Below are 23849 nucleotides of genomic sequence, written 5' to 3'. Positions count from 1 at the left end.
CATATCAAATGACAAACACTTGATCTGGGGATGTACTCTGAGGTATAACATCTGCATCTTGTTTTGCTGTGGAAACTCAATTTACTTTAGTTTCATATTCTTTCTCTGGGAGTCTTGTGTGAGGTAATGAAGGCAGAGCTTTGAGTTAACAAAACAAATCACAGGTGAGCCTGTCCTTTGGTACGCCAGCAGTGGATTGGTAAACTTTGGCTCCTGATAATTGCAACTTAAATATTTATGAGAAGGTGCAGTCCTCCAGTGGAAGATTGTTTAACTTTGTTGTTTATCTCACGGAGTGCACAGATGGCTCTGTGTTGGAAGGCAGATTTCTGTCTTCGTTCCTCCCTCTTCCATTGTCTAATGCTTTGCATTATTACTGTGTTCCCGGGGCTTGGACTGTTGCACTGGGAATGGTATAAAAAAATGCAGTAAAATGTAGAGAAATTCCTCCAGGCATGTTATGAGACTCAGAGCGCTCAAAATAGTTTTTGTTCTGCAATGTCTTATGGACAGTCAAGAAAACTGGATTTTGTTATCAAGAAAAGTGGATCCAGATTTACAGGAAAAATACCACTTTTTGTTTTGTTTCCTAGCTTAATGTACACAGCTTATACTAGTTAGTTGCATATTACATAATTACTTCACTGACTTCCTGTAATTACTTGGCTACAATTTCCAACTAGTAAAGATATGTAGTGTTTTAGTGCGAAGCAAGCTATTATTAAATGTGTATGTTTTCCAAAAAGCCCAGTGTAGATATATGATATAGTACACAGAGCCTGAAAGTAATTCTGCTAACTTCATTTGTTCACTTTTTTTTAATGAAATATCACATGTTCTTTTAAGTTCTAAAGAATAGTTTCTACCAGGTGATGTGTGTTGTGTTTTTGTTTGGCTGATCTTGCTTTTCACTCTGGATTTGTATAATCAGCTTCTCCTATTAACTCCAATTCCTGTTTCAGTTTCTAAATATATAAAAATAGCTTTACAACACTGTTCTTCAAATAAGAGTGAGTGGAAATGTTGAACCCTATGAAAACCACTTACATAGTGAACTAAAATATCTTACTTAGTTTCTCTTTTATTTACACTGTACTGGACTGCTTCCCTCTGGATTAACTTCATTATTTTAATCAAAGTACGGTAATACACTGGGACAAACCTAGAGAGTCCTCTACATTTATATTCAATAAGTTTTTTATTTTTAAATACCTTTTTTCATAATCAGAAAACAAAGAATTATAGACTTTTTTCCAATGTTTGTTTTAGTATCTCCTGTCACTGACTGGGAGTGTCCTCTTCAGTGTGAACTTTAAGATTCTTTTCGTCATTGGTCCTGCAAAACAGGAGCAGTTTGGGTTTGAACGGTATTTCCCTGGAGTTTTGATATTCCTCTAAGGCCCTCTGACATTTACTGAAGGACCTTAAATCAAGAATGAACAAACAAATATGGTACTGGGGGTATTCTGTAACTTTCAAGGGGATAAGATAAGCAGCCCATTTCCAGAGATAAAGTTTGGTAAGATCTATAGAAGCAAATGTTCCACTGCATTGCATTAATGAGGAATTTGTTTAAAGGCTGTGACTTGTTACTCACAAGTGAAATTTGTGTCAGTGCCAAGTTTCTTTGGATGTAAATCCAGGGACTTTAGAATACACTGAAAAAGCTTAAATTGCTCCAAAGTTAAACAATGCACTGTATTGTACAGAGGACTGTTAGAGAGCAAATAGAAGCTTAAACAACAGTCGGCATTGTGTGGCATCTAAAATTATGAATGGAAAAAGTTCATCCATATGTATTGGTCTTGCTTTTTTTTTAAACATCTACTTTGCATGAAAATAGTTGCCTCTTAATTCCTTTTTGAGGATTAATACAAATGGACCTTTATGTTTTGGTTCTGGCTGAGTAGACTGTAGAGTTTAACATGCTACAGGCAGACAGTGTGCCAAGCAATTTAGCAAAGTTGTTTACAGTAACAATAATCCAGCAGGACAGAGGCCATAATTCTTCACTGATAATAGCACGAGGTAGTGATGAATACAAGTTTCTGGAGGAGTGTTTACAAAAATTGTATTGTGCTTTCCCAGTTTTGTTTTTAATTTTATTTTAATGCCAGCTAGCTTTTTCTTTTACACACAGTCTGTATCAGCTCCCTCAAATATTGCTTTACAAATCAGCATGGAATTGTTGCTTGATACACAGAGAGCCATTGTTTCTTTTCCCTTTCAATAAAAGCCATATGCTTTGGAAGGTAATTGACTGCATGATATGGCACTGCTGGCTGTTGTATTGGCACGCTAGGACCATCCATGGGTGCAGTCACGTATACCCCATGTGTTTCCACAGTGCTGTTTTAATTTCTATGGGGCAGCTTTCTTGTTGGTGCTTCATCAAATATTTTTAAGGCATTGCAAAAGCTCCTTCTGACTGCCCTGCTTATATAAGTGACCGTTGTGATGCATAGGGGCTTGTGTCTGTACCACTTCTGATTTTTGGATGATTTTATGAAATTGTGTCGTGAAATGAACTGTGTCCTGAAAAGCCAATATGTAGGTGGATCCCTTGTGAGTTTGCTGGCCTGTCATGTTTCTGACAGGCCAGAAACAATGGTGAATGATCAGCGCTGAACTGTCAATTCAAAGTAAAACACCTTGGGACAATAGGTTTGCTCTCCTGGGAGAAGAAGCTTTCTCCTCATGTCTGAAGGGGAGGGGGGAATTTGGAGTAATGGAAAATTACCAAAAGGCAGAACAAAAGAAGCAGGTGACCTCCCAGCAGGAATCTGTAAAGGGGCTGGGGTCGGGGGAGGAAATTTGGGTGAGGGGATAATAGGGGGAGCCATTTTGAACAAGATTAAGATGAGGGAGGCTGCTGCAGGAGCAGAATAGGGCTAGGGGGTGGAGGACCTTACAAGCTGGAACACAGATGGTCTGCCAAGGGAAGAGAGAGCTAGCGAGGAGGGACATTGTGTTTAGGATGTTTTATTATTTTGGGCAATCTGTACGTTCCTGTACTTTCCATGATTAAATAGGAAGAGCATAAAGCTGAGAGACTGAACAAAGTGTGTGTGCCTGTTGACTTAAACACAACCGCTGCATGCACCTGAGAGAGTTAAATGATAAACTAGAAGATTCATACCTCTTTAGTGGGACTCTTGGGATGGGCGTGTTTAAGCGTGGGGAGTTGGAAGGGTCAGTGCTGTGCCCTGAAAAACCAGGTAGCTGGAGAGCAAGTCCCAACACTTGGAGGTGGCTATCAGATAGAAGATCTGTGCCCTGAGCATGTGCTCACAGATCCCGGGTTTGGGGCAATGGCTGGACTCCATTCAGGCTCCAGGAGCTTGAAATACCCCTGGGAATCCAGAGCGCACAGCGTTTGATTCCCCATACAGCAGTCCTAGTGTGTGGGTGGCCAGGAAAGGCTGCATCCCTGACAACCATCATGATGTATGTATAATGGCACCTGAGTGTGCTCTGCACTCTCTATTAGGAGTGTACTGTTTGGACGAGGTGGTATGGGGAGGGAAGGGTGGCAGTGGACCATCTAGCATAGATAGAAATTTCAAATAGGTGGCTGAACTCGTAATTAAGGTTATCAATGTCGGCTTGTCAGTCTCATGTGGATGGGTGGAGTTGTGAGGGGTTATAATCCTAATGTTAGTAATAGTTTGGGTCACCAGTATCTTTTTTTCAAATTAGTCCCAAAATAAGATCGTCTTGTAGCACTTTATATGGGAAAGTCTCAATAAAGATTTTCTTGTGTAATTCTGGCGAGGGGAAAGTAGTGATGCTTTTTGGGACTATAGAAGCATCGCTTCTAGCCAGTCGTCTAGGCCAGCAGGAACAACACTGAGGCTGAGATTTTCAAAGCCATCAAAGAGATATGGATGCATAATCTTAATGGAAATTGGGTGCCTAAATCCCTTAGGGCTGAGATGTTCCAAAGCCGCCTAGCAGCCATGTTGAAATAATAAATATTTGTGAATACAGAAGAAAATTGTGTAGTAGAATTTGGTTTAGAAGGTTTGTTCCTCCTAAGTTTTGTCAGTATTTGGTGTTTTGAAATTAGATCAGTGTTTTTCCTGGCCACTGATTTAACTAAATGTCCATGTCCCACGGGACAGGAAGCTGTTGTACAAGGAAGTACAGGGCTATTGTGCACCTCTCTAACTTTTCCCTACACAAATTTTGCATATTGCTGTTTTGTGTGTCTTCCTTGCTGCATCAGTGGGAGGAAAAATAACATACACAAGGTAATGCTTCCTGTTAGAGGATTTATGTGGCCAGTAGTAATAATATTTATGAATAACGCTGAGGGTCTATAGTTCTTGTATCATAGCAGGAAAAGAGAAGGAAGCTGTACGTTACATAGCAAATCCACTGTTGCAGCAGATAATTATCAGTCCAGTTATTTTCATCACTGTTCTGCCTCCTTTCTTTCTGCAGCACACGTTTGCAAGAACCCTACTTTCCTTTTTTTTTTTTTTAATTTAAAGTGCATCATCATACCTTTACTTTTCACTGCTCATTTTTCCTGAGGGATCTTTCCTCCATGGCTCACTTAGCACGTAGCATTGTTAACTTTCCCATCACCCTTCCAAACTCTGTTAGCAGGTTCCAAGAAATATCTTGTTCTCCCAGGAAAAGGTTTGGAACTGACTGTTTGAAAAGCAGTAGTTGTTCCTGGATATAGGATTGGCAGGGCAGCCATGCAGGCTGCTCTTCATGATGCCTTCCCAGTTTGTAGAGCTTAACATCAACACAGAAAAATAGAACTTTTCTCTTGTGTGTTAACACTAGGCTCTTCAATGTGAGTCGTGGTTAGATGCAGAAGAGACATAAGAGACAAGGAGAAATATCCAATATTCAAATGATTATTGTACTTTCTCAGCCAAAAAACTTAGAAGGGCTGATTGGACATGAACCATCCCTTGTTAACAAGGGTGGGAGTGTGGCCCAGCAACACTTCATATAGGAACAAACAAAACCAAAGCTCACAGTGAAGATCTGTTAAGTGAAGGCAGTTAAAGATGGGGTGAAGAATGTTTTTTTCCCATGTGCAGAAATTCTCATTGGTGTTTTTGAGAGTGGCACCTGGATGCTGTGGTGATGGGAAATAGCTAGACAGACACTGTTTCCATGGCACACTGAAATGCAACTTTGCTAATCCACCACTATGTTTTCCCCATTTTCCTACTTGTAAAACAAACAGATTGGGGAATTTCTAAACTCTGCAGCTCTAAGGGTTTCGAAATCAGACATTAAGATGTGTCCCCTTGTTGATCTGTATTGCTGTCTTAAGACAGTCCCTAGACTTGTTCCACCTCTCGTAATCAATGTTTTATATTCCTAATTTTAATTCAGCAGGTCATTAAAAAAAAAAGCAAAAATATCTTGTTTCTGTGACCCTAAAATAACCTAGGAAGAAGAGTAAATACCATTCAACAGTTAGCCAACTAAAACAGGAATATCCAATTGTGCTGAATATTTATTGTTTGGAAAGTATTCTGATAAAAAGTGGAAGCTTGAGAAAAACATATTCCTAGCATTAAAAAGAAATAGCCATGAGAGTACAGCACCTCCTTTGTGGTGGTTTTATATGCATTTTAAGTAGGGAGAGGGAAAGGGAAGTGCCACATGATTCATACCAAAGTAGTTAAATCCCAGCCAGTTTCTTGGATTTGGTATAAATATTTATAGCGTGGAAGGGGATTTTTTTTTAATATAGTGGTTCTTGCTAAAGACCTTTAGATGTCCTCTTCTGACATCTGGTGTGCATTGCTGCTGTTTCACCCCCACCCCTCAGTTTTCATGCTGTGGCATCTTGAGAAAGCTGTCACTCTGTGGTCAACTTACATTAAATCACATGGAGCCATCTGAGAGAATGCTGACATGCACAGTTTTCCTGCTGAACACTCTGAAACCAGTTAAGAGGTGAACTTTTCACTGCTGCCCTATTCTAGACAACAGACTACATCATTTACCAACGAACTCCAAAGCTGGAGCCATGAAGATGTCCTGCATTAGCACTGACTCTTATAGCAGCATGACTGGTTCTTTCTCTCCAATGTCCCCCTTCCTTCCCATATTTCTGGAACCAAGATATCTGTGACACATCTTAGTTTATTAGTGAAAAATCAGAAATCCTCTTCTTTGAGAATCTTGAAAGTCCTACTCCCTAGCAGTGTAGGTAACTGCTTGGCAGTACTACAGCACTTGCCTTAGGAAGTGCAGTATTTATGTTTGCAGTGGATTAAATTCACCACCACCCTAACTGGTTACAAGTGGCTCTCACTGGGGCCATATAGAAATGAATGTGATAAGCAAAACAAATGTTTCAATATGCTTTGTAAGGTATTTTGCACTTCCAGCACCTTTCATCCAAAGGATTTTAGTGTTTGATGGGCTCTAATTCAGCCTTCCAACACGCCTGTGAAATTGGCAGATATTATCCCTAGTTACAGATAGGGAGACTGAAGCAAAGAGAAGTGTGAACTTGACCAAGTCACTTAACAGTGAATGAGTGGCAAAGCTGGGAATGGGACTCAGAATTCCTGACTTTATGGTCCTTTGCCTCAACCAGTAAACCATATCATGATCTCAATCTGTTAGTGACCTAGATATGCTTTCAACCATCTGCTTTTGAGATATGCAAATAAAAATCCCAGTGAGTCACCTATATCAGGAAAATTTAGCATGTGTCTTAAAGCTCAGTGTCTGAACTAAATCCTTTCTTCCTTGTTAGCACAGAATGGGACAAACAGAGCCTTTAGTGCCCCCCACCTCCCAGCTATAATGAACCCTGGTGTCTCCCTGAATTGAACAAAATTGAGGAAAGTTTTAGGATTCCTGTTTGCACCTGGGTTAATTGGGTGCTAGCTGTCCTAAAAAGGAGTTATTCTGGGTGGCCTTGAAAGGAGCCAGAATTCCATCCCTCCCCTCAACAATATGAATCAGAACAGACGCTCTGCGCTCATCAGCTGGTTTGTTTATACTTTAGTGTTCCATGTTCTAGAGACTTGTGAGGTTCACAAAAAAAATGTGGCCAGACACCCTGCTAGTTTGTTTTATGTTTGCTTCCAAAAGTCTGTCAATACATCTGAAATACTGGACATGGTGTGGGGCGGAGAGACTCCAGCTAAGTTGCTATCTAGCTGTAGGACCCTGGGCCTGCTGCAGCAAGGCAGAGTTGCACAAAAGCCAGGGTAAGATAATGTTTACCTCTGTGGCCAATGGCACTGTCTCCCAGCTGAAGACATCACCTATGCTGTCCATGACCACGGCTTTCCCAGTCACTAATGTGTAACTGGAGTTTGGAGCAGTGCAAGCTCTATTGCAGATTGAAGCATATGCCATATTTAACAGCCGGTGGACAGTGGAGGTACACTAAAGTTTTTAAATATGCACCTTTAAGGTAATGCAGGGAAGTGTTACCCGAAGTGAGTTGGAACTGGTACACTTTCTAGTAGTCCAGAATCATTGAATCACGTAATTAGCTGGAATGTGATATTATGATAGTGCATAGTTGGAGATTTGATTGCTAGAGTTCTTGGATCAGTTGCTGTCATCACATGAGTGACGGGCAGAAACACCAATGAAATCTGGATCTTGTTTCTAGCAGTCTGTCCAGAGATCCCAGTGTTCGCTGTGCTGAATGTAGGAGTGATTGATGGAGGCATGTTTCTGCTTCTTTGACTGGAAGAAATAAGGAAAGGTTGAATTTGTGAGCCTGAAGGCAGGTGAGCCAAGAAAAGTGTGTGCCAGCAAAGGACTAATAAGAATTAGGGGTTGGGTGAGAGAGCAAGACAATGGACTCCTGGCTGAAGTCCTTTGAGATGTAGAATGTGCCCTCGCTGATCTCAAGACCATCCATCTAGAGTGCCTCAGAGGCTCTGATTTATGCTCATTCCCCCAGTTTCCAGGAGCTCTGACAAACTTATCCTGGCTGACCAGAAATCTATGGTCGGTGGTAGGAAATCCTGTCCAGTCAGCGTGTAATTTCTCAGTAGTAGACACAACCCTTCCTCCATCTTTCCTGTCTGACTTCGCTTCCTCTCTGTGAAAGGTTTATTGGAAGTGAGGTTGTAACGTGGGCCCTCAAACCACCATCCTCTACTTAAAATAAATTGGCCAGCTCTTGCTCTGAAGTAGGATCCCATCAGTCCTTTAACACCCAAGGACAGACTGCTTCCTGCAGCTCACTTAGTCTCTGATAACATCTGTTGCAGTCACTATGAAGAGGTGCATTTGAATGAGAGAGAATAGCCAGCTTCTTTTTCTTCATACCGTCTAAGGAGATGCAGTAATAATCTCCTCTGATCCCCCAATAGGGGCATAATGGGTTTTTTGAGACTCAGGAATGGCTTCTACTAGAGCAGTGGTTTTCAACCCCATGGTCTGCAAATCCCTGGGGATTTGCAAACTATGTCTACAATTTCCAAAGAGGTCTACACCACTATTCAAAATCTTTTAGGGGCCCACAAATGAAAAAAGCTTGAAAACCAGTATACTAGAGGAACCAAATTACATATATGCTGGCCATTTTCTTTACTGTTGAAGAAGAAAAGTCCAGTATTAGAGGGGAACTGTATCTGCTAGCGTACCTTGACATTAATAACGCTTGGACTGCTCCTGATATTAAGTTAATCCTTCCCTCTCATAGCGCAGCTGCAAGCACATAAAGTATCCTTACCATTCCCTTTGCTATGCTCTTGATTTATAAGGTAGGAGGAGAAGACGTTGTTAAATTCAAGCTTGTTTTTTTTGTAATTTGAGGGGAATTGCATGGGCAACCTTTATGTCAAACCCTTGCTCAAAAAGGAGGACATATTGCCTGCTGGGTCCAAATAGTCTACTTCCTTCTGATGTTATACAGACAGAATTTTGTGCATTTCTTTCGTTGCAGTCTGGTTAGGTATCATTGTTATAAAGCTAACTGTTCTATCTCAGTTTCCCAGAGGAATTGTGGTGCTACCCAGGCTGCCCTTCATTAAGGCTGTTTGAGTTTTGAAGACAGTGTAGCAACTTGTTGCATTTCCTCATCAGTAGAGACCCATCAGCATCATCCACTAGTCCCCCTTTCCACGTTACCTGTGACTATTTCATAGTTTCTGTGTCCACATTTTCTATCCCCAAAGGTGCAGACGCATCTCAGACACCTCTCCAGGAAATAAAGCCATAGCTGTGAGGCAAGACTTCCAGGCATTTGGCCTATATCTCTTAACAAATAAAATCCATGTTATTTTGCTTCAGTAAGGGAAAGAGCTTGCAAGCTTCACAAAATGGTCCTCAAGCTGAATGGGGACACAACCAACACCATAACGATTATGCAGACCAGCCTGGTTCAGCTATCTGTAGAAAGACATTATCTTCTGCCTCCTTTACCCCTTTTCCTCTCCCATGATGCTACACCCTGATCTGAAGACACCGTTGTCCATGGGCTGATGATTTTGAAATTAGCTCTGCAGCGTAACAGGTCTGTCCTTATTGAGTAGCTGACTCTTTCCTTGTCTCCACAATATCTGTTGCCTATGGTAGAAGCTACAAGTGTTTTTGTTTTCCTTTTAGTGTTTGAACAAAGCTACTAAGGTCTGTTTCTTTAGCCTGGGACTGTACAGTATTTCTGTCAAGAGGACCATGATAAAAGCCTTGTTGCAGTCCAAACACTGCAGTTTAGCAGCATCTAGGGAAGAATACTGGCTCGCATCATCTAGGGGCTTGGCTACACTCACACTTTACAGCGCTGCAACTGGGGTGTGAAAAAACACCCCCCTGAGCGCTGCAAGATACAGCGCTGTAAAGCGTCAGTGTAATCAGGGCAGCAGCGCTGGGAGCGCGGCTCCCAGCGCTGCACGCTACACCCATAAGGGATGTGGTTTACATGCAGCGCTGGGAGAGCTCTCTCCCAGCGCTCTCTCCCAGCGCTGCCGCTCTGACTACACTCACACTTCAAAGCGCTGCCGCGGCAGCGCTTTGAAATTCCAAATGTAGCCATACCCCTAGTAAAGAACACTACAGAATCAACAGGCTGAAGGGATCCACTGTCAGTCAGGCATGTATTCCTTGCGGGGAGCCCAAGGGTATTTCTGTACTGCAGTTAAACACCCATGGCTGTCCTGTTTCTGCTGACTCAGGGCTGTTTAATTGCTGTTTAGATGTTTGGGCTCGGCTGGACCAAAAAGTTTGCATTTAGAAGATACTGACCATGCCAACTCCGGGAAGGAGATGGAGTATCCAAGAGCTACCAGATGCAATAGCCAAGAGCTACAGTTATGTTACAGTACAATACTTAATCTTACCTGGAACTAACCAGTTTAAAATATCCCAGGCATGTTCTGTTACAGAACCCCATTTCACCCCAGTATTGTCCTCCTATAAGATTTGACCAGAGTGGAATTTTGAAATTGAGGGATTTCATATGTATTGCACACCAGGGAAATCGAACAACTAGGTAGAGCTTATACAAATACATTGATCTAAAAATATTATAAATCCCAGGAAATGCATGAGCTAGGAGAGCAAATAAGAGTTAAGAGCACCACATGGCCCTAACATTTAAAAACAAACAAACAAACAGAACAGCAACCAAACAGCATGCCCTTACTTCTAAACGTACAGAAGGCTAACCATATTAGCTGACGTACATTCAGATTTGAGCGGTGTGTATACATATAGTCCGTTAATAAAACGTTGGTCAGTTTTGCAAATATTTAACTATATGTTCTTCAGAAGGAGTTATTCAGTTTTGGACTTTCACAAATTGAATCTCCTATTTGCCTCTTTTTGTCATTACATTTAATTTAACTTTTTATGATGTCTCTTGATACCACTCAGCCCGTTAAAATACTGCTTAAGAACCTGATTTAACAAATCTTTCCTATTGTAACCTTACTCTTAGTCAGATTTACTTTTGAAGTGGATGGCAAGTCTTTAAGCTTTGATCATTTTCACCTAATGACAGACTGGCCTTTGATCAACTCTGCTTTCCTGTCTCTTATGTTTCACAATAAGTCACTTACCTTGGTGACAGAGAAGAGAGAGACCCAGAAACTGCCACAACTTTGAAAAGGAGTGGTCATTTGAACTCCAGAACTGAGATACTGGTGAGCCATTCGTGACTTTTCGTAGAATTTTTCACTAGGTATTACTTATTTATCTTTCCTTTTTTTTTAAATGTAGATGTTGAGCTCAGATTTGGGAAATGAGAGGTAGAAACTTTTAACCAACATCAGTCCTGAAGTTTGCCAGTCACAAGTGTAATGATAGTCCATGTAAAGTTCTCTAAATATTAACAAAATTAAGCTGAATTTAAGGGGATATTTGTTACTCAGATTTTTCATGACCATAGTTTTGAGTAAACAAATCTGTATTCATTTTCTATATTGGAAATGGAACTATACAGCTAATGTGTCACATGAAAACAATTTGGGGCCTGATTAAACCCCACTTAGTCAATGGAAGGTCTCCCATTGACTTCAGTGAGCTTTTAATCCAGCCCGTGGAGATGTGTTTGAGATTTAAAACTTCACAAGGAGGAAAACTCATTGTCTAGATCTGAAATAGGCCTTAATTTTAAGAGTTCAGTGATTCATCCATGAGAAATATTACTACACGAAAAGTATGGTTAGTGGTAAACAAGCACTTCTAATTACATTTAGAATAAAGGGTATTTTGCCAGTGAGTTGAATGGAACATGCATCTTTCTGTAGTACAGTCAATAGTAATATAGTCTTATTAAGCAAGTACAAGAAAATGGGATTTGTTGTTTTTTGGAGCAGGTAAATGCCTTTTTCTTTTCGTTTGGAGGCTATAATTTGTTTTTCTGTGCTGCACTCAATAAAAGTAATCTGCAGTCATCAAGGAAATGCTGCTAATTGGAGAGCTTGGCAGTTGAACCATCAGCAGCCCGTTTTACAATGCCGTAGGTTTTGAAGCATCCTCAAGATCCCATACTTGGGGCTGTTGGACCCTGTGCATCCTGACTATGACTCTGGTACATAGTAATATATTAATCAACATTGCTTTTACTGGAGCAGGAGTGGCTCTTGACTCTACTCATGAGCTTAACTACTATACTTCTGGGAGAAGAATAAAGTGACAGTATAACTCAGTGAGAGCGCAAGTAAAAATATTTTGCATTCATTTGTGGTCCGTCTGTAGCATTTTAAATGTTTAATGTATGTTTTTGCTAGGAGAGCTGGCTTGTGGGTCAGAAACAGTGTCAGTTAAGAATACCCCTTCTTCCTTATGCGTTGAGCCAGATGAAAAAGAAGCATCTCAGGGTATGTCTACACTACGGGATTATTCCGATTTTACATAAACTGGTTTTGTACATAAACTGGTTTTGTAAAACAGATTGTATAAAGTCGAGTGCACGCGGCCACACTAAGCACATTAATTTGGTGGTGTACATCCATGGTCCGAGGCTAGCGTTGATTTCTGGAGCGTTGCACTGTGGGTAGCTATTCCGTAGCTATCCCATAGTTCCCGCAGTCTCCCCCACCCCTTGAGATTCTGGGTTGAGATCCCAGTAGCTGGGGCAAAAATCATTGTCGCGAGTGGTTCTGGGTAAATGTCGTCAGTCATTCCTTCCTCCGGGAAAGCAACGGCAGACAATCATTTCGCGCCCTTTTTCCCTGGATTGCCCTGGCAGACGCCATAGCATGGCAACCATGGAGCCCGTTCAGCTTTTTTTTACTGTCATCATATGTGTACTGGATGCCACTGACAGAGGCGATACTGCCGCGCTACACTGCAGCATTCATTTGCCCTTGCATGACAGCAGAGACGGTTATCAGTCATTCTGTACCATCTGCTGCGCCATTGTAAATTGGCAATGAGATGACGGTTATCTGTCGTTCTGTACCATCTGCTGTTGTCATGGATGCCCCTGGCTGAGATCGGCCGGGAGCGCAAAGACAAAAATGGGAATGACCCCCCGGGTCATTCCCTCCTTTACGTTGTATCTATAAATAGAGTCAGTCCTGCCTAGAATATGGGGCAAATGTACTAGAGAACCAGTGTATCAGAGAACCAGAGAGCGCAGCCGCTCCGTGTCAGATCCCGCAGAAATGATGAGCTGCATGGTCTTCTAGGGGGTGTCCCTGCAGCAACCCCATCCGTTGCTTCCCTCCTCCCCAAACCTTCCTGGGCTACCATGGCAGTGTCACCCCCCATTTGTGTGATGAAGTAATAAAGAATGCAGGAATAAGAAACACTGACTTGTTACTGAGATAAAATGGGAGGGAGGCAGCCTCCAGCTGCTATGATAGTCCAGGCAGGACATTAAGCGGTGTGGGGGAGAGGAGCCCAGCATCCCACTGCTATGATAGTCCAGGCAGTACAGAATCTTTTCTTTACACGTGAAAGGGAGGGGGCTGATGGAGCTCAGCCCCCAGTTGTTATGATGAGGATGGTTACCAGCCGTTCTATACCATCTACTGAAAATTACCGGGAATCATTCCTATTTTTACTCAGGTGCCCCCGGCCAGCTTCACCTGAGGCCAGCCAGGAGCACTCACGGGCTGATTATGACGACGGATAGCAGTCATAGTGTACCATCTGCCACCGGGGAGAGGAGGGGAGCGGATACTGCTCTTCACTGCCGCAGCATCGCGTCTACCAGCAGCATTCAGTAGACATAGGGTGACACTGAAAAAAGTCAAGAAACAATTTTTTTCCCTTTATTTTCATGGGGGGGGGGTGTACATTGACGAGCTATACCCTGAGCCACCCCGGACAATGTGTTTGACTCTACAGGCATTGGGAGCTCAGCCAAGAATGCAAATACTTTTCGGAGACTGCTGGGGACTGTGGGATAGCTGGAGTCCTCAGTACTCCCTCCCTCCCTCCATGAGTGTCCATTTGATTCTTTGGCTTTCCGTTATGCTTGTCGTGCAGCACTGTGCTGTGGACTCTGTATCATAGCCTGGAGATTTTTTTCAAATGCTTTGGCATTTCGTCTTCTGGAACAGAGCTCTGATAGAACAGATTTGTCTCCCCATACAGCGATCAGATCCAGTATATCCTGTACAGTCCAGGCTGGAGCTCTTTTTGGATTTGGGACTGCATCGCCACCCATGCTGATCAGAGCTCCATGCTGGGCAAACAGGAAATGCAATTCAGAAGTTCACGGGGCTTTTCCTATTTACCTGGCCAGTGCATCCGAGTTCAGATTGCTGTCCAGAGCGGTCACAATGGTACACTGTGGGATACCGCCCAGAGGCCAATACCGTCGATTTGCGGCCACACTAACCCCAATCCAATATGGTAGTAGCGATTTTAGTGCTACTCCTCTCATTGGGGAGGAGTACAGAAACTGATTTAAAGAGCCCTTTATATCGATATAAAGGGTCTTGTGTGGACGAGTACAGCGTTAAATCAGTTTGACGCTGCTAAAATCAGTTTAAACGCGTAGTGTAGACCAGGCCTCAGTCCATTTACATTGCAAGGAGAAGGAGCCCGCTCTTCATTACAGGAAACAGCAACAGTTGCTTGGGATGTTTTTTCTGTTTCTTTTGGAACCTGCTTGTTTTTTGCAACTTGGGAAATATATTAATTAGCGTTGGTTGTAATTAGGTCTTGCAAGCAAGCTAATGTGGACACTTGTGTGTAGCTGCAGGCTGTCTGGATTCATGTACTGTAGCTCAGCACCTTGAAAGCAGGAGTTACTAAGTGTGAGAGAATGCAAAAAGGACCCTGTTTTACATGGCTAGCTTTGACTTCACTGGTCTAGTCACATGCTTAAAATTAGACATCTGCTGAAGTGCCTTGCTGAACAGGGGCCTACAACTGCCCTACAGCCAAAACTGCTGAGGTATGAAAAGTGAAATTTGACAGAAATAGGCATCCTTAAAGATTAGCATATGGTGTTTAGGAGCTCCATGGAGGGGAAGCATACGGTTCAGCTCCAGCTCACCTGCTCTATAGCTTCATTTCCCCCTGCCCACCTGCCCCAATGCTTCTCTGGCTGATCACCAAAGGTACACAGGATGGAGCCCTGCTCCTGCACGCCATAGGAGTGCCATAGCACAGGAACGTGCCTGGCCCACAGAACTCCTCTCTCTCTCTCTCTGAAAAGTTGAAAGCTTGTCTCTCTACCTAACAGAAGTTGGCCCAGTAAAAGCTATTACCTCACCTACCATGTCTCTCTAATAAGTTCTTAACTGGAGTTTAAGTGCTCAGCTAACTATGTATCTTTCCCTGCTCCTGCATATTACAGAGTAGTTCAGACTACTAAAATTACTACATACCTGTTTCTATAGTAGTGAAATATATAGAAAAATAGTAGGAGATCACATAATCACTTCAAAGTGATGGATATGCCCAGGGTGTATGTACAAGCTTGGCTTATGCAGGCAACCTTAACGTTGACATTTCCTGGCCTTTGAGCACTTAACCATGCATCCTTTAAGCTATAGTAATGAAGTGCTTTCTATGGAATATAGCACACTCAATGCCTCTTACACTGGAGTCAGTCTTAGCAAGTGCTACTGAACCAGATTTATGGTATGCGGGTCAAATGCAGGCTGCTGCCTAGATGACTCCTCCAGTGAGAACACCCACTGTCTGCAGGAGGAAAATATCACTGCAGCCGGATTCTGACCCAAAGCAGCCTCTTGCACTACCTCTCATCCTCCATACAATCTATCCCCATGAAGGGTAGAGAGAGCCTATGAGGGAGTGACTGGGACTGTGTGCAGGGGCAACAGCTCATGGGGCACTAAATTATGGTATGTTCTCCTTCCTGTGGCAGGCCCTAAATGTAGCATCGTCAAGGGCAGACCTGCAGAAAACCTTTCCTTGTCAGATGGAGGAGCCAGAATACGACAGGCAACATAATGGTCATGTTTCAGCTTCTGGACACATGTTTTCTGGCAGACCTCTCTTTACACTGCTAGCCAGAAGTTCTCAGGGATGGTTTGGATGTCGGCAAATGTTTCCCAGCAATATTTTTCTGCTGTAATTTATATGTTGAAGCTTGGGTTCTTGCTAGCCTGGTGTCATCTTGTGAGGAAGCTGATCGGGTCCAATGCCAAATAAGTGAATGATTTATGGACTATAAAGCCACAAGAGACCATTGTGATCGATCTAGTTAATCAGTCAATCTACTGCATAATACAGGTCCTAGAACTTCCCTGAACTGATTCCTGTTTGAGGAGAGTGCTCTGTTACAAGAGAGGAGGTGGAGGCACTCTCAGCTACACAATAAAATCATTTTAAAACCATTTCCGGGGCTACCTTTGTAGTATACGTTAGAATTAGTCTGTATCTATTCACTGATTTTTTTTCTCACTGTTTCATTAGGAATGTACTTGTATTCAGATTGTCTTAAAAAACTTATTCTCTAGTCCATCAACTTCTTTTCAGTCTGCACATGTTTTGTTAAAAGTGTACAGTGCTTGTATAAATACCATAACGTCTGCTAGCTTGAATATTTATTTATAGACTTTTTATCAGTTAGGATTTACTATTGAACAATCTAAGTGGATGCATGTGCTCCCTTTGGTCAAATAACCGTTAAAGTAAAATGGCTAAACAGCATCCCTTAGAAATCTCACACAAAATCTCAGCTCTTGAAGATTTAATACCTGCTAGATTTCATATTACTAAGATTTCACTTTTTTACAATGTTTAGCATGCTATGAAATATTTGTATTTATAATCACTTGACAAGATTGATGAACAGGGTACATTTTGTGATCCAATGTCCTTGTTTAATTTTACTCCCATTTATGATCACTCCTCCCTGCACTTTATTTCTCCCTCTGTGTTTGAGGTGGTAGGAGAATAGAGTAGAGAATACAGAAAGTGGTGGTTAAATTTCACTGCTCTCTCATCTGCATGTTCCTCAGTTTCAGAATTTAATTTAGTCTGTTTTGTGTTGAGAAGTGTATCTTGTAAATCTTTGGTTGGAAAGATGAAGACTTTCATTTCTGGAGTGTAATTAATGCTCAGATTTTATGGACTTAATAGCAGCCAGCTGGAAGGAGGAAATTGGGAGGGGGAATAGGATATGGTAGCCATGTTTGAATAGGCATGCTGCAGCCTACACTGAAAATCTGGGGTGGGGAGGAAGGAAGCAGGCTGACAAATGTGTGTATATTAATTTTTTTATTTCTAGTCTTGGTGAGTCATGGACTTCTCAGAAGATTTTATCTGATGCATTTTGGGATTTCTCTGGTATCTTGGTGTCAAATCAGCATTTGTAAAAACACGATTTATGCCTTTTTGAAGCTTGTATTGTATGTAACATTTCAGCAGGGAGACAGTGCTGACTGAACTCGAGGAGAAAACACAAACACTTATAAATGATCCAGTACTTACGGGACAGTAGCAAGGTATTGTAGGGCTGACCAGTATATGTGGATCTGGAATGCTGCTTTTCTAAACATATAGCTTTAGTTAGGTCCATTAAACTAAAGAAACCTCAGATTTAAACTTCTAAGTTGGTAAAGGAGGGAGCATTCTTGCTGAATGCATGGAGTCCTGTTAACGGAGCTGTATGTTACTGCAATTACAAGCGGATGATACGTCACATCATTATCTCTGTTTAGCTTGTCTGTACGCTATCATGTTGCCTAACAGTTCTAATTAAAAAGAAAAGAAAACAAAAAAGGTTCACTGGGATGAATAGTCATAAGCAGAACCATTTGAAAGAGGCAGATATGCAATGCCTTACTCAGCTGCTGGTTGAAACAAAGAGAAGTATTATGAGAAGCATAATGAACATGCGTTGGCTATCGGTGCCTCAGTTGCAGCCCAGACGCAAGCCTGTGCAGTAATGGATTTTGAAGATTGGGTATAGGCTTGTGGAATTTTATGAAATACAGTTTTATCAGAGTGTTGTCTTGCCAGTAGGATGATGTCAGTCTGGTTAGCATAGAGTGTGGTCAGACAGAGACAGACAAATCCAGTCAGTAAAACAGCATTTTGTTTGGTAGACTGAGTTGTGGTTTCTCTCTCCCTGATTTAAATTAAAGTGCTGTAAAGAGGAAAACTTGAAAACAAATCTTTTTTTATTTCAATTTTTTTAATGTAAACCAGTTATAGGCCTAATCAGTCTTGGAGGCCACATGAGAGGCTGAGTTTGCAGTGTGGGATAAATACAGCATAATGCATGGAGCAGGGGTTATGTTTATAAAACAGTTTATCCCTGCAATTGATGGTGAGGCCATTAGTGTTCATCATGGACGTCAATCCATCAGTTGCATCCCCCCCAATCCATCTCCCTCCCCCCTCCCTCACTGCCTTTTCTTTTAGGTTCTTTCTGGCAGCCCTATCTCCCTATAGGGTTCCAGTCCTGTGAAGTACTGAGCACCTCCAGCAAGATGCTGATGGCCATCCAATTCAGTAAGAAAGTCTTCAACACCTTCTGATACCCAGGGCCTCAGTAACAATGTCTTCATGAAGTTGTAGTGGTCGTTACATTCATCTGATTTAGTTTTGCTAAGTGGCATTGTCACGCCATGGATGAAATCACTAGAACACTCAGAACTAGCTGGTGACTTTAGTTGTTCTTAGAATAATGATCCCAATATTTTTTGCTAAGTACATCTAAGAGGCTGAGAGAAATTGACCACCAGAATCTTTGTAGAGCTTGATGGGTTTTATTAAGAGCTAGTGAAGACCCTTTATGCTTTACTATGTTCCTTTAAAAAGGCTTTCATTACACCAAATGCAGAAGATGATAGCATTTCGCTATCATGAACTTTCTAATTGAATGTGTTTTATTAATCGAGTTAGTAAGTGCTGTTGCCACCACAGACACTATTTTTTTTGGGGGGGGGGGAATCCTAATATTTGGCAAAATAACAAAAGATACAGCCAATTTAGGAAATGTTACTTGGTGTCTCTTTGCTGTGATGCTGTGTCAAACTTCCTGAAAACCAAAACAGTTTCTAGTTTGGTGAATGGACGGTTCGGGTAGATTTTTGCCTTTCACATTCACTCTGAGGCCTCGTCGAGACTAGGGGAGGAAAATCGATCTTAGATACGCAACTTCAGCTACGTGAATAACGTAGCTGAAGTCGAATATCTAAGATCGAATTACCCGTCCAGACGGCGCGGGATCGATGTCCGCGGCTCTCCGTGTTGATTCCGGAACTTTGTTCGGGTTGATGGAGTTCCGGAATCGATGTAAGCGCGCTCGGGGATCGATATATCGCGTCTAGACTAGACACGATATATCGATCCCCGAGCAATCGATTTTAACCCGCCGATACGGCGGGGTAGTCTGGACGTGGGCTGAGACTTCAAAAGTGACCTTGGACACGGTGGAGGGAGGAAGGATTGGGGGGAAGGGAAATATCAGACTCTTCAGAATGATCAAGATTTCATCTTTTGAAGTGGGTGTCAGCTTACACTTCAAAGATAGAAATGAGGGAGATAAGCTAGGTAGGGAGTAGCTGATTATGATATGATTTAGTGCTATTGATGTAGCCACAGGCTTGTGTCAGAATGTAACCATGATATATGTGGAGCTCCTTACTGGTAACATTAAAGATTGAAAAATGTAGTATAGAATTTATTGATCAGGTTCAGTTCTTAATGGCAAAACCTACTTTCTGTAAAGGCTTTTTCTGCTGGGGTAGGGGATTTGCAACTAACAATTGTCTGTTTTAATACACCACGTGGTCTGCATGTCCAGTTTCAGAATGTCTGCTGTAGAACATACTTTCTACTATTTCGTTTCAAGATGGAAAATTCCAATCTAGCTTCAGTGCCAGGGTCTTTAATAGAAATCATGACTTTGTGGTGTAATATAGGTCACAGTATATTTGCTAGTTTATATCTTACTGACTCAATTGGCAAAATGCTTATTTTTACTGGTAAACTTTCAGGAGGTTTTCTTCTCACTCGTTCTTTTTCCAACAAAATAGTACTTGTCACCCGTGTGAATTAGGGCTACTTTCTGTAAATCATCTGTTCAACAGTGGTGATATCAAAATGTGTAGTGGCAGACAAAGGTTTCTTTCTTAGGTACCGCATTGCTATAGATGGATTTGAGTTTATCCTAATTTTATTTCCCAAAATTGTGACCATGTGGAAACTAAAATGCTTCAGACACTGAAGGAAAAACACCAATTTTAAACTTTAACAAAAGTGTTTGTTTCAGAAGCCATTAGCAGGGTGGGTAAAGTTGATAGTCCAGATTACCCTCAACTCCCTCGAAAGCCCCCAGAAGTGATTTTCTTAATTTAAAAGTCCATATGAGGTGTAAATCTGACCTATTGCAGTAGAGATGTATGTATCAATGGAGGCTGTAAACATTGGTGAACACTGGCATTTAATTGTAAAGGGAAGACGTTTGCAGCCCAATTTGTAAGGCATGCTTAATTACAGCAAATGGATATACTATATAAATGTATCATTTCTTGAATTTGTATATACAACTCCTGTATACTGCAAATGAGATTTCCTGCTAAATCTCAGATGCTGTGATGAGGTGTATCCCCTGGGTTTATTGCTAGCTAATCTAGTTGAAAATTAACTTGTTTAGGATTGAAGTTTTATGAGCCATGTGCCATACAGGCATGTTCTTTTGTTCATTGCACCAAAATGACATTAAAGGGCCAAATTTACACCAGTGTCAGCAAGAGCAGAATTTTCCCCTTAATGTTCACCGAGAGTAATTAGATGAATATATTTGACAGGCTTGATTCAGGCAACATTTTATATAATATTAAATTTAAAGTTTATTCAATAAATAATTTATATCATGAGTATTTGGCACAAATGTGAAATGTAGTCCCAGAATTTAAAGACGCTGGCATAGGGAAGGAGCAAAGCCTACATAGCACACACAAAAGAAAGTCAGTCATGCTTTGCATCGTAAGGTAATGTAAGTTCAGTGTTGAGTTGGCCTATCCTATTAAAAAAAATGCTTCTGAATAAAAGTACTTTTTAAGACTGCATTGGCTCAGCCTTTCGGCTCACCCAAGGTGAGTAAATTATCCTTTCTGTAGTGCATTTTTTCAACTGTTACTTTATTCCAACATTTTTATTTTTAAACTGGATCCTAAACAGTTTCTTGGTTGACAGACTTGTCTTCTGAGTGATGCCTAATACTTGGCTTCTAACCACTCTTCCAGCGTGTCCTGAAAATGCTGTGTGGCATGCGCCCCATTACTGTGTCAGAAACTTCCCCTTAAGTGTTGTTTTAAAAGGAGATGCGTTTTTCCCTGTGTTCATTTTACCCTGTGTTCTTCCTGTAGGTGAAGCAGCTCTAAGAGGTGAGCCCAGAATGCAGTCTCTTCCAGTATCCTCTGCTCTAACCAACCATCGAACAGGCCCTCCTCCCATCAGCCCCAAGAGAAAGTTCAGCATGGACCAAGGGGATGATGAGCTAGACTGTGAAAATGAACATGTCTCTAAAATGAGTCGAATGTTCAACCCGCACCTGTAAGTTTCTCTCTTTCAATGCCTTTATTTCCTAGCCAAATAGAAGCAAATGCCGCTGCTGTCACTTTAATTAGAATGTTTGTTTCTTACAAAAATTTTGTATGTTGAAAATTATAGTATACCTTGAATTTAGGGCCAGACTCTTCCTTTGTTCTTTACATCAAGGGAAGAAGGTCTGTATGATCATCAAGAGGATTATATGGCACTTTAAAACTGTTTTATAGCCTCAGGTAGTAGGAATTATGTTGACTGTGTACATCATAATATTTATATCAAGATATAGCTCTTTCTTTTTAACCTGTTCCCTTCACATCCCATATCCTTAATCTTTCTACTCTGGGGAGAAAAAAGGTAAAACTGCTTCACATTTTTCTAAGGCCAGGAGACTCTGAGCCCAGCTGCTCAGTAGATTCCACTCTGACAACTGGACAGGCTGCAGTTGTTGTTAGAAGTTATTTATGTGATCATATTCAGACCCTGAGAGTGCATTTCATTAGGAGGTGAAACTTTACATACAGGTAATATATGGAGATGGGGTGTCGGGGGGGGGGTGAGGGATGGAAGGTCAGGTGCCATTCATGCTGTGTTCTTCTTGTTGTTGGGAATGCTGTTCTGGTTGGCATGAGAATTCCTTTCATTCTTGACTGGAGGAAGTGATCAGAGTACTTCAGCAGTCAGAGGTAGCTTGATAACTGCATACTGTTCCCTGCTGCCTCAGCTGAAATGGCCCTCTGCATTCCTTACATTCCACTCTGCTTTGGACTGTTGTGTTCAGTCACAAGACCGGGACAGAGGTATTTATCCTCAAATAAATCACCATAGTGTTAGTCAGAGGCTGGGCCTGCAGTCTGCAGTCTTGGAATTTGTTACAAATCAGGAATCCAGCACCGAAGTAATGCAAAACAGTGAATGCACACAAGCGGAGAAAGACATCTCATTTGCAGCTTGGCTTTCTCTCTATCCCACTCTCACTCACTCTCTCACCCCCCCCCCCATTTTTTTTTTTTTTTTTTTTTTTTTTTTCCTTAACTACTTACAGCCCTTCCTTACAAATGAGAATGCTAGCCTTGGAAAAAACCAAGTACTTTGTTTCTGTGGCAATACAAAACATATATGGAGAATTTTAAAGACATTTTTGAATTATTATAAAAGAACAAGGAGTACTTGTGGCACCTTAGAGACTAACAGATTTATTTGAGCATAAGTTTTTGTGGGCTAAAACCCACTTACGCTCAAATAAATTTGTTAGTCTCTAAGATGCCACAAGTACTCCTCGTTCTTTTAGCTGATACAGACTAACATGGCTACCACGCTGAAACCTGACTTATGATATTTAATGGAAAATATGTAATTTTCAAAACTGACATGTTGGAAATATAATAAAACATAACTAGCAGTTATGTATATTGTGCCACTTTATACAGTGCAGGCCATAAAAAAAGGTGGAGTTTGAACTGACACATTCACATGCAGCCTAAATTGGCTTCAAAGTTAAAGCTCTGGAAACCAGAAAGTAAAGTTAGTTCCTTCATGCAGTCCATGGCTTAGATGGATCTTAAAGGCGACTGTACTTAGTCTTATTTTTCTGCATAGCACTCCTTTCCAGCAGCCTGATTCTTTCAGTGGCTTAGTGTAGGAAAGATATGTCTCCCCCCTACAATAATAAGGTACTATAATAATAAGGTCTGCCCTGTGGTCCCATAGCGTGAATCAAATAATATATTTTAACAAGACCCTCTAGTTCAGAGAGGAAAAAAATCTATCAGAGCACACACTGTACCCTCTTTCAATCTAAAAGATTTCTAGTAGATAATATTCAATATTCTTTGAACCAAATGTCACAAAACTTAGACATTTCAGATATCTCTAATAAAAAAAATAATTAACAAACACTCCCTGAATTTAGCACTATGAACAAAAAAGTTACATTTCGCTAATGATTTCCAGATTTTCCCTCTTTCTTTGTCTCTAGTTATGTTTGATCTTGAGTTAGCAATATAAATGCATTATATAATACTTTGTAAAAGGCTTAGACAAAGTTTTGATTTTAAAAATAATTAAGCATCTGCAGTAAAAGCTTGTTTTTGTTACTTTATCACTAAAGACATCATAGTATATTGGGGAAAGAAGTGTTGTACTGAGCATTATTGGCAGTAACAGTTTACTGGCTTGGAGGGTCTGGAAAAGATAATTTGGCAGCATTTCATTTAGAAAAACAAATAATTCATGTTCAGCTGCTGTTGCTGCCAATATCATGTTGTATGGAAACTGTCCTTTTGAAGACTAGATGGCAAGATTAATTGTATTAAACATAGACAAGAAGATAGAGGAGAGGATTATAAAATTTCAGTTTTGCTCAGGCCTACTAGAACTAATTTTAAAAGAAAAAGATGTAGGTTTTGGAATTAGGGAAAGTGATATATATTTTATGTGCCACAAAATAGAAA

The 23849-nt window shown here is 41.2% G+C and overlaps 1 protein-coding gene across 3 annotated transcripts in view; it reads left to right on the top strand.

Annotated features, from left to right (window-relative positions):
- VGLL4 (vestigial like family member 4) overlaps positions 1-23849 on the top strand; it is a 153871-nt gene that overhangs the window by 94984 nt on the left and 35038 nt on the right. For all 3 annotated transcript variants that reach the window (XM_030569685.1, XM_030569687.1, XM_030569686.1), the window contains one exon: positions 21216-21402. In XM_030569685.1, coding sequence (XP_030425545.1) covers positions 21216-21402 — 187 coding nt within the window. The remainder of the gene's footprint in view (positions 1-21215; positions 21403-23849) is intronic.

The sequence above is a fragment of the Gopherus evgoodei genome, chromosome 7 (genome assembly GCF_007399415.2).
Source record: "Gopherus evgoodei ecotype Sinaloan lineage chromosome 7, rGopEvg1_v1.p, whole genome shotgun sequence".
Classification (NCBI taxonomy): domain Eukaryota; kingdom Metazoa; phylum Chordata; order Testudines; family Testudinidae; genus Gopherus; species Gopherus evgoodei.
Note: the sequence above shows the minus strand (reverse complement) of the source record. Positions and strands in the feature narration are given on the sequence as shown.